Source organism: Antechinus flavipes, chromosome 2 (genome assembly GCF_016432865.1).
Source record: "Antechinus flavipes isolate AdamAnt ecotype Samford, QLD, Australia chromosome 2, AdamAnt_v2, whole genome shotgun sequence".
NCBI classification, from domain to species: domain Eukaryota; kingdom Metazoa; phylum Chordata; class Mammalia; order Dasyuromorphia; family Dasyuridae; genus Antechinus; species Antechinus flavipes.
The window spans coordinates 319,659,804-319,677,267 of record NC_067399.1 but is presented as its reverse complement, the minus strand read 5'-3'; the positions used below and the strand labels follow the sequence as shown (position 1 = coordinate 319,677,267).

The following is a 17,464-nucleotide window of genomic DNA, read 5'->3' as shown; positions in this document are numbered from 1 at the left end:
CTGTGTAATGACAGTGTCTGACAGTAGGTACCAGTAACTTGCTGTGAGCAAGATGCAATTAGGACGAGAAAAAAGACTCATCAAAATCAAATGAAGACTGGTGGAAAATAGTCTTTTATTATTAAAATAGATATCATAGTACTGCCCAAATAAGTTTTTTTTCCTGATAACCATTAGATAAGGGCAGCATTTCTGTTTTTTACACCGTATTTCAGCTTGAGTTGAGAACTGCATATATCCAGTTGACATTTTAAATAAAATTAGGAATTTAAAAATTAACATTAAAATTAAATATAAATTACTTTAAACTTTGCTATGGTTGCACTGATCTTTCTAAAGAGAAAGCCAACTGTTGTTTGTTAATGTTGGCTATCACTTCATATCAAATTACAGCTTTATTTATAGTTCCCTCTCTGGGAGACCACATCAAAATAATAATAAATAATCTTTCTTATTGCACAGGTTTGAGGACCTCTGGAACTAGGTCAAAAGAAAATTATGATTAGCAGCAAAAGTTATGCTCATGTTGACATACAATACTCCCTCATCATTTCATGTACAATTATTATAGTCCCAGACTCCTGAGATTAAACTCTTTAAGAATAGCAAGAATGGGAAAACAAATTGCCCTAGACCCAGATAACTACTTCCACCCTAGCTTAGATCCCAACTCAAGAGTTAAAATCATTGAGGAATTTATATGGAGGCAACTGATAAAAAGCCTTGCTCTCTTTTTCCTAGGTTAAAACAAAGACCCAATTAATTTCCCTAATTTCTCAGAATTAGAAAACTCATCTACTAAGTCTTTGGTAGACTGAAGACAGAAATAGTTACTTTAAGCATTGACACAAAGATGGTAATGTTTTGGGACACCCTGACCAAGACTCAAGTAATTACTTTAAAACCTAACACTAATATCCAATACTCTAGAGTCAAAGGAGTAAGTTGCCATATCGTTTTAGTTTTCTTTCTAAAGTACCGCATTTTTGCCTCCCCAAGTCTTTTATAGGAAAATAGTAAAATCTTAATTAAAAGATTTTAAGAGATGGACAGGGTTGTTTTTCTTTGAAATCACCAACATCTGGGGAAAACTATATGATCCTTTGAGGAAAGATGGATGAAACAGCAAAAACAATCTTTAAAGGAAAGCTTTTTAATGGACTTAAGTTCAGATCTTTAGGCTACATTTTGATAAGAAACCAGTTTACTTTTACCCCAAAGTAATCCAAAACATGAGAATTATAGAAAAGAACAAATTTTCCATGTTTTAGTGTATGCAGCAGAACCTTATGCCTAATAAATTTTATAGGAGGTCTAAGTAAAATGTAACAGTCAAAATTAACTATTACAGAGTTATTTCAAGAAAAAGTGGCATTTTTTTCTTAAAGGGAAGAGCCAGTGTTAAAATGGACCACCTACAAAGTTGGTATAATCAAAAAACTAGGTGGTCTAGAGAAGTTTCCTCTTCCAGTTTTCCAAGAGCTCCAAAACCAATAAAAAAGGGAATTGTTTAAATGTATCAATGGAAGAAACTAGCGAAAGAATCAGTGGGATTCTTTAAGGATTATAGGGCTTAAAAAGTGTACCATTATAGGAAGATTCTCATCTCCACACTAAATTCATTCATTATATTCTAATTTGCATTATATCTAATATACATCTTATCACTTCTATTATATTTTAAGCTCCTTAAGGGCAGAAACTGTCTTACCTTTATATCTCCCTTAGCAGCTTTCATGGTACATTAAAACAGCAGTACACAGTACAGGTATGATAAATGCTTATTGAATCATTGAGTATAGATGAAAGACTGAATTTTGGGGGATTATAAGGAAAGTTACTATTACTATTGTTCTTTGAAATGAATAGGTTGAAGATGCTTGATTCCATAGTTCAGCATGGCAAAACCAACATGGTTTGAAGGTATGAAGCACTGGGATCTAGTGGCATCATTATGAATTTTGAAAACAAGAATGAACTTGAGAATTGGTGGCCAAAATGCAGAATATACTGTTACAGATGACTTCTGCCATTGTATTGGATAACTAAATTATGAACTGTTCATTAGGATGCTAGAGAAAATACAAGGAAGGCCAGTGATCTCACTTCCATGTTGGACAAACTGGCAGACATTACTGAAAGACTGGATCACTAAACAAAATGAACCAAGGGGAAAGGCAACTTGACTTCTGCAGAAAAAAGTCATGTTAAATCTACTTAACATTTCACCCATGAGTTCCCCTTTATTTGCTTACCCTGCTCCCTCCTCCCCAATGGCTGCTAGATGGCTCAGTGGATGGAGCACTGCACCTAGAGCCAAGAAGACCTGGTTTCAAATCCAGCATTTGATATATACTAGCTGCGTGGCTCTGGGTAAGTAACTTAACCTCTGCTTGCCTTAATCCACTGGAGAAGGATTCTCCACTCTAGTCTCTGCCAAGAAAACCTCATGGATAAGAGCATGAAGTGTCCACAACGTCACAAAGAGTCACAAGATGGCTGAAGGACTGAACCACACAACTCCTCTCAAAATACATCTAGTACCATGGCATAAAGAAGAACCAATGGATTTGAGTCATCTGCCAAAAGCCACTAAAACAAATGAGTAATTCTAGGATTTAAGAGTGAGTTTCTGATTTGAAAATTGAATCAGTGTGAGAAAATTTTCTAAATGGAGAAATTAGGGGGATGGGGAGAAAAGGGAAATTAGGGATTGCTGGTAGTATTTGTTTTAGCATCTTTATAAGTGATCCAGAAGTACACAGTGTAATCTCTAAGTTTGCAGAAGATAAGCTCTTTAGATAGGAAGCAACTACAGATGAAATGAGAATATATGGAAAGCAGTTTGCAAATTATAAGAAGTTAGCTATTATAGATGAAGACCTTAGTGGACAGAGATGTTGCTGATAAGATTTTTAATGTGGACAAGCATAAGGTAATGCACTTTTGGATAAACAATTCAAACTGAAAAATTGAGATCTTAGCATTTGAATTTACTCCCCATAAATGGGTTGTAATGACTTGGAAGCTCATAAAGAGTGCTCCCTGAGAATGCTAACCCTAATGTGTTGCTGTAGTCAAAAAGGCAAACAATGTTGAACTTCACCAAAAAATTCACCAAAAAACGTACTGAAAAGTTTTTAAAGTGAGATTTTTTTTTTTTGTCTTATCCTTCCATTAAAATTATTGCCTGCTTACCCTTGTAATACTTGAGGCAGTTCTGGCTGCCACACCTCAAAAAAAGACCTGATTAAATATAAAAGAACTAGAGAGGGGCAACCAAAATAACTGGCATATGAAAGACTAAAACAATTGGGAGGAGACATGATTAAAATCTATAAAAATACGAAATGCTGTACGTGAGGTGAATATACAAGCTTGTTCACCATACATGGAAATACTCTCTCTTAAAACATTGTGAGGTAAGTTTAGGTAACAAGCATATAGAATCTTAGAATTTTGGAGCTGAGACAGTGGAGAGATTTTTTTACCAACTCCACGCACTGGTACAGATAGAAAATACAGATTTTTAAAAAGGCTTGCTCCAATATGTGCATCATAAGAGCCTATCCACTAAGAGAAGCTGGAGCATCCCTAATCTTTAAGATTAACTTTAAGGAAGACAATAATGTGTGACAGTATGTCCTTTAAAACTGCTATTGGCAACAAAATATTCGGTTGGGTGGACCAACTATACCTATTAGAAAGTACCCAGCTTAAAAGTGATGAAACAAAAGAACAATCTATCCTTGGTGCACTGCTAAGCTTTTCTTTGGAATGAACAATCAACATCCATGAATAATCAGGTGAAAGGCATAGCCAGGGGGAATACAATTTCTGCGTTTCTAAATATTGCACTGCACATATTGGAGAAAATCATGAGATGGCTCATGAAACATTTATCACAGGGAATTCCCCATTCTCACTAAGATTTAAAATGGCTGACACAAGGCACTCTGCTTGGATAGAGGCTGTTAACAGAGTTATAATGGGCAGGACCGTACATGATTTCAGATTCAAAGTCATTTGTTCATAAGCAGATTAAAAAAAAAAAGTTAGGGGCTTCCCCTTCCCCCCCCTCCCAGCCAGTTTACAAACAAACAAACCAAAAAAAAAAAAAAAAAGGCCCTCCCCAAACAAATTGTTGTTGAACATGTTATAAGATTATAAATGAATCATTTTTCTTTTCGTTTTCTTTGGTCCCACGTGGTTGTCCAGAATTTAATTCTGAAGACTGCTGGGGATGTAGTTGACTTTCAGGGTTTGTTTCTGGGAACCTAACCCAAGGGTAAAATTCCTAACCTACCCTTTTTGGCTGATGTGCTTTTCACAACACATAAAGAGGCTCAAATGCTCAAGACTCTGGTAATGGCTCCAAACATTCAGAGAGGTCAGGTGACAGCTCACATTAAATGTGTATAATTAATTAAACAGAAATCATAAGGATCTAGGTCAAATCCTATCTATTAATTTCTCTAGCTCCCCAAAGAGCTAGCTGCTTGGCTTTGGTCCATCGTATTCTAGACTCATTCAGCAATGTGAATGGGCTGTCACTCCTCCTTCTGGAAAGGTCACTGGCAAGTGTAGTTCCTGTAGGAAGTACTTGGGTCTCAGTGGGAAAGGTCTAGAGATTGTAGTAGATGAAAGGTAGCACCCAGGGCCCAGCCAGTCTCTATGTTATTCACTTTCTTTGTGAGCTATGGAAAGAAGAAAAAAAAGTCCAAGCATTTTCTTCCTATTTCCAGTTGGCAAATTTAACACAAGTGCTAATTCTCCATTGATGAAATCCAACTGAATTATAATACGCTGAAAAGCCAGAGCAAATGGCCACTGTCTGCTCTTGGAAGCTGCTTTGCTTCTGATCTGTCTGGTACATAAAGATGTCAATTCTGAGGCTGTCTTAGGATTTAGATTCACTTCTTAGTAAAAGTAGGACTGTGATTCTGTGTAGAATCCATAAAAGGCAAACCTAAAATAGCCCCGACACTCCAGAGAGATCCAAATATCAACCAGCCTTTCCAGGCATCTTGTAAAGATATTATTGTCTACAAGTGGCTTGGACTTATACTCTAGGAACTGTGTCCAAACTAAAATGGCCCCTAGGAATAAGTCCAAATTCTGCCACAATATAATTTATAAAGAAAAATGGATCCTAGCACAGATAGAAATGAATGAAATTTTTATATCAATGATCCATTAATGTTAATATTATGTTCTTATGTATGAACATAATGTGTTAGTTATTAACAGTTCAAAAGTATTTCCTATAATTATGCAAATTTAAACCCTTCAGTAGATGATCTTCCTCAAATGCTACTGCTAAAAAATTAATCACTGGAACTCAAACCTGGGTCTCCTAGCTTCACAGCTGTCTCTGTCATTACGGAGACAGCCATGGATTAAAGTAGAAAGATCTGATATAGCCTCATTGGACTCAAATACTATTGCTTGGGATAATACTGCTACTGAAGAACTACTCATATGTTCTTCTTGTAACTTATATGACATGATTTAAAGAGTTCAGAAGGGACACCTACTTCCCTCAAAATATCATTTTTCCAGATGCCTGAAATTTCACTATTAAAGAATTTATGCTAATTTAAGTATTAAATTTCTCTGTGTTAAGCTAATCGAATGCAACTATTTTCTTAAAGGAAATAACATTAAATCAGTAGCACTTTGGTATGAATATAATTATATTAACTTTATTCTGTGACATGATAGATAGGAGTTGGCAATTGGGAGAAGGGATTTCATAGGAGGGAAGAGGAGACTGAAAAATGGTAAACAAACTTTAACCTGCTGCATAGTTTACCTATGGCCAGCTCTGATTACCAGAAAGGTTGTTGGCTCTCTACTCCTATTAATCCTTTCATCACTACCCAAAAGGAACTGGAGCTGGTCTGGGGAACATTCTGAGTTTATTGCATTGTCTCTCTCACCTGTAATATAGTGCTGTCCATGAACCCAAAGCCATCTTTTAATAAGGCTGTTATGTAACTGAGATCCATACACAGGAATGGACTGCCCGAAGTGAAATTTTCCAAGTTATCACACACTAGGCAAGAAAAAGGTAGCTATTAATACTACTCATCCAGTTAATAAAATAAGAAATTTAACTTTTCTTCTAACACTGTAAGGGTACATTTTTATTGCATTTACCAAAGCACTTGTAATTAAATTTCTTAATGCTTCACTTGGAATTAAACTAAAGATGGTCCATAAAACCTGCATTCAAAAAGTAATTTCCCTTCTCCCAATGTTCCCCATTCCTCCTTATATATAAAATCAAAATTCACCAAAACTGCTTAGTTAGAATTTTATCCTGAATGACTAAGCAAATCTGTGACATCTCAAAGAATCGAGACTAATTGCTGTTCATCACACTGCTACAATCCTATCTACTACAGATGCTAGTTTGATGGCTAAATACCTCCAAATGAAGAGTTCTGAAGACTTAATTCTAAGTTTCTCATTTGTTACTAATGCTGGCTGGCCTTGGAGGAAACAACCGGGCAACTTAATGGTTCTATTTTGAAATCACTTGAAAAGAGCATGGATATTTTTAGTGGCTAAGAAGTTCCGTGGTATGTTTAGTATCTATGTTTAGTATCAAGTGTAGTGGTGCTTTATAACAGCACTGACATTCTTCACAAGCTGTATTAAGGTTAGTTTTTTTTTTTTTTTTTTTTTTTTTGTATGGTGTAGGCCAAACATTTTAGAACTAGAAGGGATCTTGTCTATTACCCAGCTCAATCTCCTTCCTGTGATAGATGAAGGAGGTTGAGTAATCTGCTCAAATAAGCAGAAAGAACTAAAAATGCTTTTCTTCTGCACAAGTATATATGCTTCTCCAGATTGCCTTATAAACTTAGGTTACAAACTTAATAAGTTTTCTTATATGCTTATAAGCATCTCATAAACCTTTGAAAAAACTCATACAGAGAAAATTTGTCTTCTGGAGAAAGAACAAAGGGCTGAAATGCTCTATAATATTTAGTAGCTGAGTTTGTTTTATCCCTAAAGTTTCTTTAAGGTGTCTTATGATGTCACTTACCTTCCCTGGCTTTTTTTTCAAAGTCTTGCACTTTTAAAATGCCTCCCTTTTCATAATCTGAATGGAAGAGAAACATAATTGAGAGGAAAGAGACTTCATATATAGGTGAGGCTCTTGTGAGGCACCCAGAATTCTTCAGATCATGCTCCCATGTTTAGTTGCATGAGAAAAATGAAACACGCATACCCAAAAAAAGAATTGTGAAAATATTTCTCTCCTTGCCTCCCTACAGTTATCTTAGGACTGATATTTGAGGTGGACTTACCAATCATGTCCGTGTCAACAGCTCTATCATAGTAATAAGAAAAGGCATAGAAGGAGCTCTTGCGGATCTCATCTGGCTGGTGAAGTTTTCCTCGAACCACTCGGAGTACTTCAGAATAGCAGGCCTCAAACCCTGTCTCCCCTGCCAGGATAGATACATAAGAGTAAGCTTAAAGAGAGGGTGAAGATAGGGTGATAAGACCTGCGGAAGCTGATGGAGAGGAAGCAGAGGGAAGGTGGGGGATGAGGGCCAAGAAGACAGCTGAAGACTAATTCAACATCAGTCAGTCTATTCAATGTTTGTGTATGAGGCACTGTACTTAGAGATTTAGAAGATAAGAAGATATTAGTAAGGCAGCAAGCAGAAAGAGACACATGCAAATAACTACAGGATAGAATACAAAAGTGCTTTAAGACAGGTATGACATTTGCAAAAATGTTTGTGGCAGCCCTTTTTGTAGTGGCAAGAAACTGGAAACTGAGTGGAGAATTGGAGAATATCCAATAATGTTATACGTTATAGTATATAAATGTTATGGAATATTATTGTTCTGTAAGAAATGACTGGCAGAATGATTTCAGAAAGGCCTGGAGAGACCTATATGAACTGAAGCTAAGTGAAATGAGCAAAACCAGGTGATCTTTATATATGGCAACAAGATTATATGAGGATCAATTCTGATGGACATGGCTCTCTTCAACAATGAGATGATGCAAACCATTTCCAATTGTTCAGTGATGAAGAGAGCCATTTACACCCAGAGAGAGGACTGTGGGAACTGAGTGTAGACCACAACATAGCATTTTTACTTCTTTTGTTGTTTGCTTGAATTTTATTTTTTCTCATTTTTTTCTTTTTTGATCTGATTTTTCTTGTGCAGCAAGGTAACTATATAAATATGTATGCCTATTTTTACATATATGCCTATTTACATATATTTTTTACCATGTTTAACATATATTGGACTACTTGCCATTTAGGGGAGAGTGGGGGGAAAAGAGGGGAAATTGGAACACAAGATTTTGTAACTGAAAAATTATCCATGCTTAAGTTTTAAAAATAAAAAACTTTTAAAAAAAAAGAACAAATATATTTTTACAAAGGAAAAAAAGAGCTATGATGGAGCGCACACAGGAAAGGCTTCCAGAAGGTAGTGACATTTGAACTTGGCCTTAGAAGTAAATTAGGTGGAAAAAATGTCAAGGGAAAGATAATAGCAAAGACATAGAGGCAATAAAGTTTGGGTCATATTTGGGGAACATTTTGTGATAGCAAAGTATAAGGTAACAGAATATAAAAGGATTTTTGTAGCTATTTTCCATAGAAAGTTTCTTTATGATACTTCTTTGTTCTATATCTCAGAACTGTGGACACAACTAAACTCCAGCTGCTGTTTCTATAACTATATATCATGGTATTTCTGCTTAAATACTTGGAGTACTTCCCCAGAGAATTTTGTCGCCTTTAAAACTAGAAGATATATAATTCCTCAAAACAAAGTATTTATTCTAGAAATAAAATGGGGCACAGAATGACAATAGCTTTATTCACTAGGGGCTTAGGTTGGGCACATTGTGAGAGACAACAAGATATGTCTACAGTGAAGTCCTGCAGTTTGATACATCTCTCTAAAGGACAAGAGATTGGTTCTTATAGCAAAGACAAATACAAGTCCTAGAAGGCTTCTGGAATAGATGTTATTTTGCCAAAAGTCATGCTCACCTTCCTGTCTGCCACCATATTGATATTTCACTCCCCCAAAATCCCATTCTGCCTCCAACCACTTGGGTAGACAGGAACTTCGGAATGTCTGTCCGTCAACAACTAAAAGGAAACCAAAGGAGTTATGAGTGAGATAGTGGAGAAAAAGGTGGAGGGAAAATGGCTATTACATTTCACCAAAAAATGGTTGTGAGATAAGCTCTTTTTTCAAGAGTATCAGATAAGTATAGCTGAATCTTTCAGTTAAATTACTGTAGCAGCTAGTGAGGCAGTGGGGTCTGGAGGCAGAAAGATCCAAGTTCAAACCTGGCCTCAGTTACTTATTAATTATGTAGCCCTGGGGTTCACAATTTCATGGAATTCTGCCACATTTAAAATTCAATTTGTGAGTCAAAAAGCATAACCCACAACATTTTACTATTTGTGTCCGACCTATGGTAGAGTTTCCTAGCCTTGTTTTGGTATGATCTTCCACAGCTGAACATAATTCATTGACCTCAACATCTTGATATTACTTTAGTCCTTTTCAAGCTCAAAGGACAAACAACAATGTGACCCTGGACAACTCACTTAACCTCTACAGGGCTCAGTTTTCTTAATTGAAAAATGGGGACAATAACACCATCTACCTCACATGAGGTTATTTTAAGGATCACTGATAATAAATGAAAAGTATTGCTATATAAATGTTTATTCTTTCCCTACTAAAAACCTTGTTGAATCCCACATACAAAGCGTTACTCATTCTCCAGTTCATTCTACTGGTATTTATGATTCTTTTCCATAAGAAACCAACCCCTAGTTTTACTATGTACAGATAATAATACTCCACCTATTGTTATGTTTCCATGGCAAAGCCATGTTGTGCAGAAATTATTCATCTGATTTTTATCTTGCGTTGTAGAGGGCCAGAACTCTGAAGAAGTATACTTGAAACAAGGATACTTATAAGGTGTTAACTCAGTGGAACTGATGAGATGATGGTTCTCTAATTCACATATATACTTAGTACTTAGTATGATGATGCAATGGTTCTCTAGTTCACAAATTCAGTATGCTATAATGATGTAATTGCAAAAAGGTATATAAAGGCTGAGGCCTGGAAGAAACATTCCAACTTTGACCAGCCTTGTGGTAGCTCTCATGCCTCCTGCCTCCTGCCTCCTGCCTTCATCACTTCTCCACTTAAAAACTCCACCGAAGGACCTCCAGAAAGCTAGCCTGAACATTACATTGGGTAACATTAAGGAAGGACTTTTAAGACATTATGACTAGGTTTAGTTACATTAATGACTATCATGAAACAGACTAGTCAGGGAAATAGTATACACTTCCAGGGCAATAGTATACACTGCATACACTTCCAAATGCCAACCCAACAGTTATCCATTCAGGACAGATGATTGAAAAGATGGGTGATCTCAAGAAAATTATATATGTGTCTCATTCTAACCATCCCCAATACAGCAATGGGATCAAATCAAACCTTCTGTATCCAGGGCTCCCAGGGTTGCAAGTCTAGCAGCTTTTAGTCCAAATCCTAAGTAACTGCCAAAGAAATGAAAACAATAGTTGCCAAATTCATCTCTATTGTCCTCTTTCTCCACAGAATTCCTTTGAATCAACTTTTCCCTCAAATTATCCAACAAAGAGAATGATAGTACTTTTCCTTATCAACATGGTTTCTGGCTCTTTCCTTTTGGAAAAAGCAAGAAGTTTAGTTTCTGTGGATGATTAACCATTTCTGAATAATCAGTCTTTGAAACAGTTAGCCAGTGATGAAAGTTCTTACATGACTTGTTTTTAGGAATATGCAGCAAGAACTTTTATTTTCTTACTTTTTCTCTAATGCCATTCACATGCCAGCCAAAAGATGATAATAATTCCACAGATCTCACTTATGACTCAAAACTTAAAAAAAAATCATTCTAACTCTTACCTTACTAGGTACTCTAATTCCAGTTTCTTAATCAAGTTGAATGCTAATGGATAACCAGTTCATACTACAGGGCTGTAAATATTAAAGGATCATTCTCAAAGAACTTTATTTCTTTCCTAATGAACAAACTGTTATGCATTTGTGAGGACAAGACTGTTATCCTCTTTGGATTCTCTGGTTTTACTAAGAAGCATCTTGGATTACAGTTCATAGGCGGTATAAAGACCTCATAATACATTAAGCAAGAAGGAAATGAATAAAGAAAAAATAACAACCCTCCAACACATTTCTTGAAGATGATCAAATAAAATAGATATGAAAGTATTTTGAAACTTTAAGGACATTATACAAATGTGAGATACATAAAACTATTCTACCCTTGTCACCTTCTTCACCTATGTGTGTAGAGCTCATACGTGCTGTTGAACATCTCAAAGGACGTGAGATAGTCACTGGGGGTTTGTTCCAGGGTTTTCTATAAATCAAAAAAATGGGGGGAAAAATCAATGTTTAATATTGACCAAGTAGGGTTACTAAATCAGGTGGCAGCAACAGGCTAAACTACATCTTCTATGATGAAAGGACAAGAGCAACTAAAAGTCCTGAAGAGGGAGGGTGATCATGGCAAGCTCAGCTATAATAGATCTAACTCAATCACTTCCTCTAGGGACTCATGTTCTTCTGATTTAGGAATCTCTGAAGATTAAGCTGCTAAAGACAGGTCTATCCCTACTTGGTCCTAAAGTAAATCTGTAAATGGTAATAATAAAAATGAGCTGTATGTAATTAAAACTACTCACCTTAAACTGGGGCAGGAATGTGATTTGGGTGGAAGCCCCTCCCAAGTCCAGAGTTCCAACAGTCTTTGGGTTTTGACCATGCAGTTGACCTGCAGATAACATCTTACTTTGAACAACTAATATGAGGTGGCCTCCCAAACTGCTTGCTTTTTACATCCTCCTTTCTCTTATCATTGAAAAGTACTTTCTATAGTTAATCAACTAGTGAACTTTCTATTCATGGTACTAAAAACTTAAAACTGGGAAGCCATTATGGGAAAATAATCTATAAGTATATGATGGAAGCAGAAAGTAGCAATTAAGCATAGGGCAAGAGATTCTTGTCAAAACCATTACTGACCCAAGGAGAATACATAACTATAAACTCCAGACGAGACAAAGGAAATAATTTTCACCTGTTACCAGATTGGTGGGAACCAAGGTAGAGAACCAGTTGGAATCTTAAGATGAATGATGGAACTTATTACCTGTTAGAAAATTCACAGTAACCCAGGCTAATATTCCTAAAACAAAACAAAATTATTAGAATCCAGAATATATTTTATTTTCTCCCTTTCCCCATTGTATGCCAATTTTAATTTCCTAACCACATACTCCATTCACTGCCACTCTCCCCAATTTTCCCTTCCCTATATTCTCTTTTTTTACTTCAAGTTTTTCCAATTAACTAATTTCTTCCTCTTTAAATCCCTATCATGATTCTTTCCAATCATATTCTTTTTTTTTTCAATAACTGTCTCTCTTTTCTTAGAATATGCACCCTACCTTCATAGGATCCATCCATGATGCTAACACTGTCTTCTGGGACCAGGAAAGGTGATTTTTTGAAGATTTCTCTTACCTAACAGGACAGAAATTTTGATTTCCTGAACCAAACTGGTCCACATAACACATGCATTACTAATAGGCTCAGAAAACAAGCTCCTTTTTCCTCCCAAAGGACTGAATTTAATGAGACTTATTCTCCCCAAGAGAAGGAGCTAGACAAATCAATACTATCTCTTTGAGTGGAAAAAAAAAAAAGGGTCATTTCATGAAGATTCTTTATAATAAGCCACACCATACATTTTAAAGACTAGAACACTGCCTAATCTATAGGGTACTGCAATCTGTATCACTGGAAGAATGAGTATCTAGAGTAACAAACTTAAATTCTTCAAGTATAAAATGATGTTAACAATTATAAAATTAGGCATTGGAAAGATTGTCAAATTTGTTTGCAAAGGTATAGTAAAAAGAGGAACAACTTCACTTTAGAGGTCTGAGACAACTGCTCAAGTTAAAAAGGGTTTCGGCAATTACTTCCAAAAGAAGAGCCTGGGCTTTGTGATCTGGCAAGAGCCTAAGTCCTGCGGTAGCTTTTAATACCACTGGGGTCCTTCTCCAGTGACTCGGGGGGACTGATTCTTTGGCTACTTCCAAAAGTCTTCGAACAGTCTCAGCACCCTGCAAAAGAGAAACTTAGTCAATAGAATGTGAGGATCCATTGGCTGGGACTGGCTTCTTGTCTAGCCATAAAAGTTGAGGCACTAATATGACTCTAGTTTGAGAATATGGGCTAATGAAGTAGAATGAAATATAGAACTAGGACCATTTGGAGAGGGAGAACACAAGAAAAAAATAATTTTTTTCTCTGCTAGGATGCTACACTTTAGACAACCTCGATCATGATTATTACTTTTTTTTTTATCATTAGCAACAACACAAATCTGTTTTTCTGCTGTTAAAATGGCTTCTGATATAGTAGCTTATAATATCTGTTACTTTTCTGGCAACTTCTCCAGTACGGCATTACTGATCCAGGTCTTTTCCCCAAATACTCTGCTATGACTCCTTTTGACAACAGTGAACCAGAAAAAATGTAGCCTCCTTTCACTTAGAACCACAGAGGGAGGACCTAAGAAATAAATCTATTCTGGTTCATTCTGGTTTTTATATATTATGAAACTGCAGCCCAGAGAGGTTAAGCCATGGAGATGAGAGTGGCACAGCTGAAATGGGGACCTGAGTCCAGTGTCGTTTCAATTGAACCATATAAACTGTGCCTCTATCCTAAGGTTGTCTTCTGGGATGTGACTTCTCCAAACTCAAAAATCTTAAATATCAAATCTTGTTTTACATAGAATTTGGAGACTACTTAGATATGCTTATTTTTGTTAAGAAATCTTAAAAGGGTTAAAATTCTTGCTTTGTCATACTTGATTTGAGTGCAGACTCTGACAATTATATGTGCCTATTTTCAAAAATGAAAATATAAATGATGCCAATTCTCTATTCTCTCTACTCCCTCCCTCTATGAAAGATCAATAAATCAACACTGCCTAGGAGTGGCCAATCAGGACATCAGAATTCTGGCTCTGCTTTTGCCCAGGCCAGTTTTGCAGGGTAAGTCTCTGGTCTTCAGTTTTTTTCATTTATAAATGAAAGAGCTGGACAATCTAGTCTTCATGGGCTCTTTAAGCTCTATCATTTGTTGATTCAAATGATTTTCATTTACTTGGGGTCACATGATCATCCATGTTTCAACATGTCTTTATGTCTTTGATAAGTATATCTATTTTTAGCTACTAAAATTAAACCAATGACTTTAATCTTAATATATCAAACAGGAGTTATAAAGGCAATTTTGACTTTCAGAAGCTCTTTGTTTTCCCCCTAATCTGTCATACAAATTCCTGCCTAAATTCCTAAAATGGAGTTTATAATGTGGAAATAATGTCCTAACAGACTAACTGAAAAATGAAAACCAAGATATGTGGGACTCAATCAGCAATGGTCTTTGTAAAACTGGGAAGTATTCAGATTCCACATATAACCAGAAAAGTGCCTTACCTGCTTTGGTTGATCTGCAAAGGCAGAAAGACCTGGCTTCACTGAATCAAAGATTTCCCCTTCCAATGTTGGAGGATGTTCTAAAAAACACAAATTGAATGAGAGATGGTTGATCCCAAACAGAATGAATGTCTCCTTCAAGTCAGTCTTTGAATCACCATATAATCTTATCTTCCCACTAATTTTCAGAAATTCTCTCTTCCTATAATCATCTTGATCCACTGCTGCCTCTCACTAATTTGTTATTCCCTCAAATTGCTTCTCCAACTTCTAGTTCTGTTGTTAAGCACTAGACACTCCTTTAAAATGTAACAGTATAAACCCACTTTCCTAAGTAATACTGTGACTAATCAGAAGATATCCTTAAGTTTTAAGACAAAGCATTTCCTTCCAGATTCTATGAAACCTGGAGCATAATACACCTTCAGTGAAACCAGATTATAACTGTGCCTTCTGAATGCGTTTCAAATTCAGGTAGTCCAGCTCTTGTCCTCTGAATATCACCATCAGCACTAGATTATAGGGCTATAATCTAAAATATTCCCAGAAGAAATCATCTTCCAGCAGCCATAAGATATAATTCAAGTCTTACACCCTACTTTAAATTTCTGTCAAAGACAATAGCAAACCAGACTTAGAGAATCTTTCAGCAGACAGTAGCAACACTCACCTGGCATCTTCTGCACAAAGGTGTAAACATGAATTCGAGTTCCAGTGCTCCCTGCATCAAACATGATACCATACATGGTGTTCATGCTAATGTTGAGGGGACACATCGAGGACAAGAAGACCCCTTGAAACCAAGTCTGCTCTCTGGGGAAGACAGTGCCATAAACACCAGAAACTAATATGGTAAAAGTTGCAATCAGGAATGTGGCCATTCTCCAAGATCTAGATGGAAAAGAGAACTTCAGCAAATTGTGGGGACAAAGATGAATATAGTTAGCAGGTAACCTTGTTTACAATTCACTCATAATAGAAACTCTGCCCTTGGTACTCAAGGTGTGGCTGGAGGGAGTACAGCTTATACTTCTCAGATTCTAATAACTAGCACAGCAGGCTGGACAAGGGTGGATAAAGGCCTTTGTACCTTTCTTAATGACAGCTGATTCTGAAAGGGAAAGGTAGCTTAAATTGTTTTCTCTTCTATTGTTTTTAATTGGAGGTTCTACTACCTCACTCAAAACACACGCACAATTTTCAACATTTACCCCTACAAAATCCTGTGCTCCAAACTTCTTTCTTCCTCTCCACCCACTCCCTTCCCCAGATGACAAGCAATCCAATAAATGTCAAACATGTTAGCAATAACTTTTACTACTTTTTTATGATCCCAAATGAATTTTAAAATTGGCCTCGAGAGTTAGTGGAGAAAAATCTTTTAATTCTTTAGTGGTAAAATTAAATACACTATCTCATTTGAGTTGTAATGATTTTAGAAATAGGGCCGTCACACTTTATCGACCTGGAATCAGACAGCCTGTATTTATTTAGCATAATAATCTACATTTGTACATATTAGGGGCAGCTAGGTGGTGCAGCAGATAGAGCAACAGTCTGGGAGTCAGGAGGTCCTGAGTTCAAATACCTCCTACCTGTATGACCCTGGGCAAATCACTTAATCCCAATTGCCTTGCAAAAAAAAAAAAAAAAAAAAAACCAACCAACACTCCAGAGAACATTTGCACATACTATTATAATTCCCAAAGCATTTTTATATTACATATTTCATTTCATTTTCACCAGTAACCAAATAAAATGGACAAACATTGGGATTTATTAATGTGCTGAAAGCATCCTCAACAAGAAGTGACAAAATAAAGGCTGCAAGACCTGGATTTCTGTCAGACCCACTTTCCAGGATTCACCCTTTCTGAGTTTATCACTGACTATAAGCTCCCTCTTCCTGGAGAGACTTACATGAACTGATGCTAAGTAAAGTGAGTATAAACAAGAAAAAATGGAACACAGCAACAACAAGATTATATGATGACCAATTCTGATGGACATGCTTCTTTTCAACAATGAGGTGATTGAGGCCAGTTCCAATAGACTTGTGATGGAGAGAGCTATCTGCACCCAGAGAGAGGACTATGGGGCAGAATGTGAATCACAACATAGTATTTCCATCTTATATATTGTTGTTTTCTTGTTTTTATTCTATTTTTTCCCCTTTTTTGATCTGATTTTTCTTATGCAGCATGATAAATATGGAAATACGTATAGAAGAACTGCACATGGTTAACCTATAATGGATTTTTGTCTAGGGAAGAAGGGTGGGGAAAAGGAGGTAGAAAAATTTAGAGGGTTTTGTAAGGGTGAATGTTGAAAACTATCTTTGCATGTACTTTGAAAATAAAAAGCTATTATTTTTTTTAAAAAGAAATAAAAAAATCCTCTTGTTTTTCTTGTGTTCTTCCAGAAGACAAAAGACTATGTTTTCAAAATAACTTGTGAATACCTTCAGCAATATTTATTTTGCATTCATTGTTTTTTCCTTCTGTATTTGTTTACTTTCTGTTACAAAGCAAACTCCTTGGGGATCCTTTTTTATATCTGTTTCCTGAGCATACAGAATAGTACCTGTACACAGAATAGGCAGCTAATAAATGCTTGATTGAATGAAACTGCTGTTAAGATCCTGGAGTGATATTATATAGGGTTGCTTTCCTATAATTACAGTTTCAGAAAAATACAATATAAGGTAGATCACAGAATCACAAAATATTGTTTGAAAGGAACCTTGAAGATACCAGGAATATATCTTTTGACATGGAGAACACAGATCTGAAAGGAAGCTAGGATGTTGAGTTTGCATTTTTGAAATCTGGGATTAAAGCTATGTCATT

At 36.1% G+C, this 17,464-nt stretch overlaps 1 protein-coding gene across 2 annotated transcripts in view; it reads right to left on the bottom strand.

Moving 5' to 3' along the window:
- Positions 1 to 95: 95 nt before the first annotated feature.
- ENTPD5 (ectonucleoside triphosphate diphosphohydrolase 5 (inactive)) overlaps positions 96 to 17,464 on the bottom strand; it is a 43,413-nt gene continuing 26,044 nt past the window's right edge. For both annotated transcript variants that reach the window (XM_051977628.1, XM_051977629.1), the window contains exons 2-14: positions 15,286 to 15,506; positions 14,616 to 14,695; positions 13,086 to 13,229; positions 12,549 to 12,624; positions 12,251 to 12,286; positions 11,784 to 11,872; positions 11,379 to 11,458; positions 10,531 to 10,592; positions 9,045 to 9,146; positions 7,323 to 7,463; positions 7,058 to 7,114; positions 5,943 to 6,058; positions 96 to 4,697 (exon numbers count right to left, since the gene is read on the bottom strand). In XM_051977628.1, the coding sequence (XP_051833588.1) occupies positions 4,611 to 4,697; positions 5,943 to 6,058; positions 7,058 to 7,114; positions 7,323 to 7,463; positions 9,045 to 9,146; positions 10,531 to 10,592; positions 11,379 to 11,458; positions 11,784 to 11,872; positions 12,251 to 12,286; positions 12,549 to 12,624; positions 13,086 to 13,229; positions 14,616 to 14,695; positions 15,286 to 15,496 (1,281 nt within the window). In that variant the 5' untranslated portion in view covers positions 15,497 to 15,506 and the 3' untranslated portion in view covers positions 96 to 4,610. The remainder of the gene's footprint in view (positions 4,698 to 5,942; positions 6,059 to 7,057; positions 7,115 to 7,322; positions 7,464 to 9,044; positions 9,147 to 10,530; positions 10,593 to 11,378; positions 11,459 to 11,783; positions 11,873 to 12,250; positions 12,287 to 12,548; positions 12,625 to 13,085; positions 13,230 to 14,615; positions 14,696 to 15,285; positions 15,507 to 17,464) is intronic.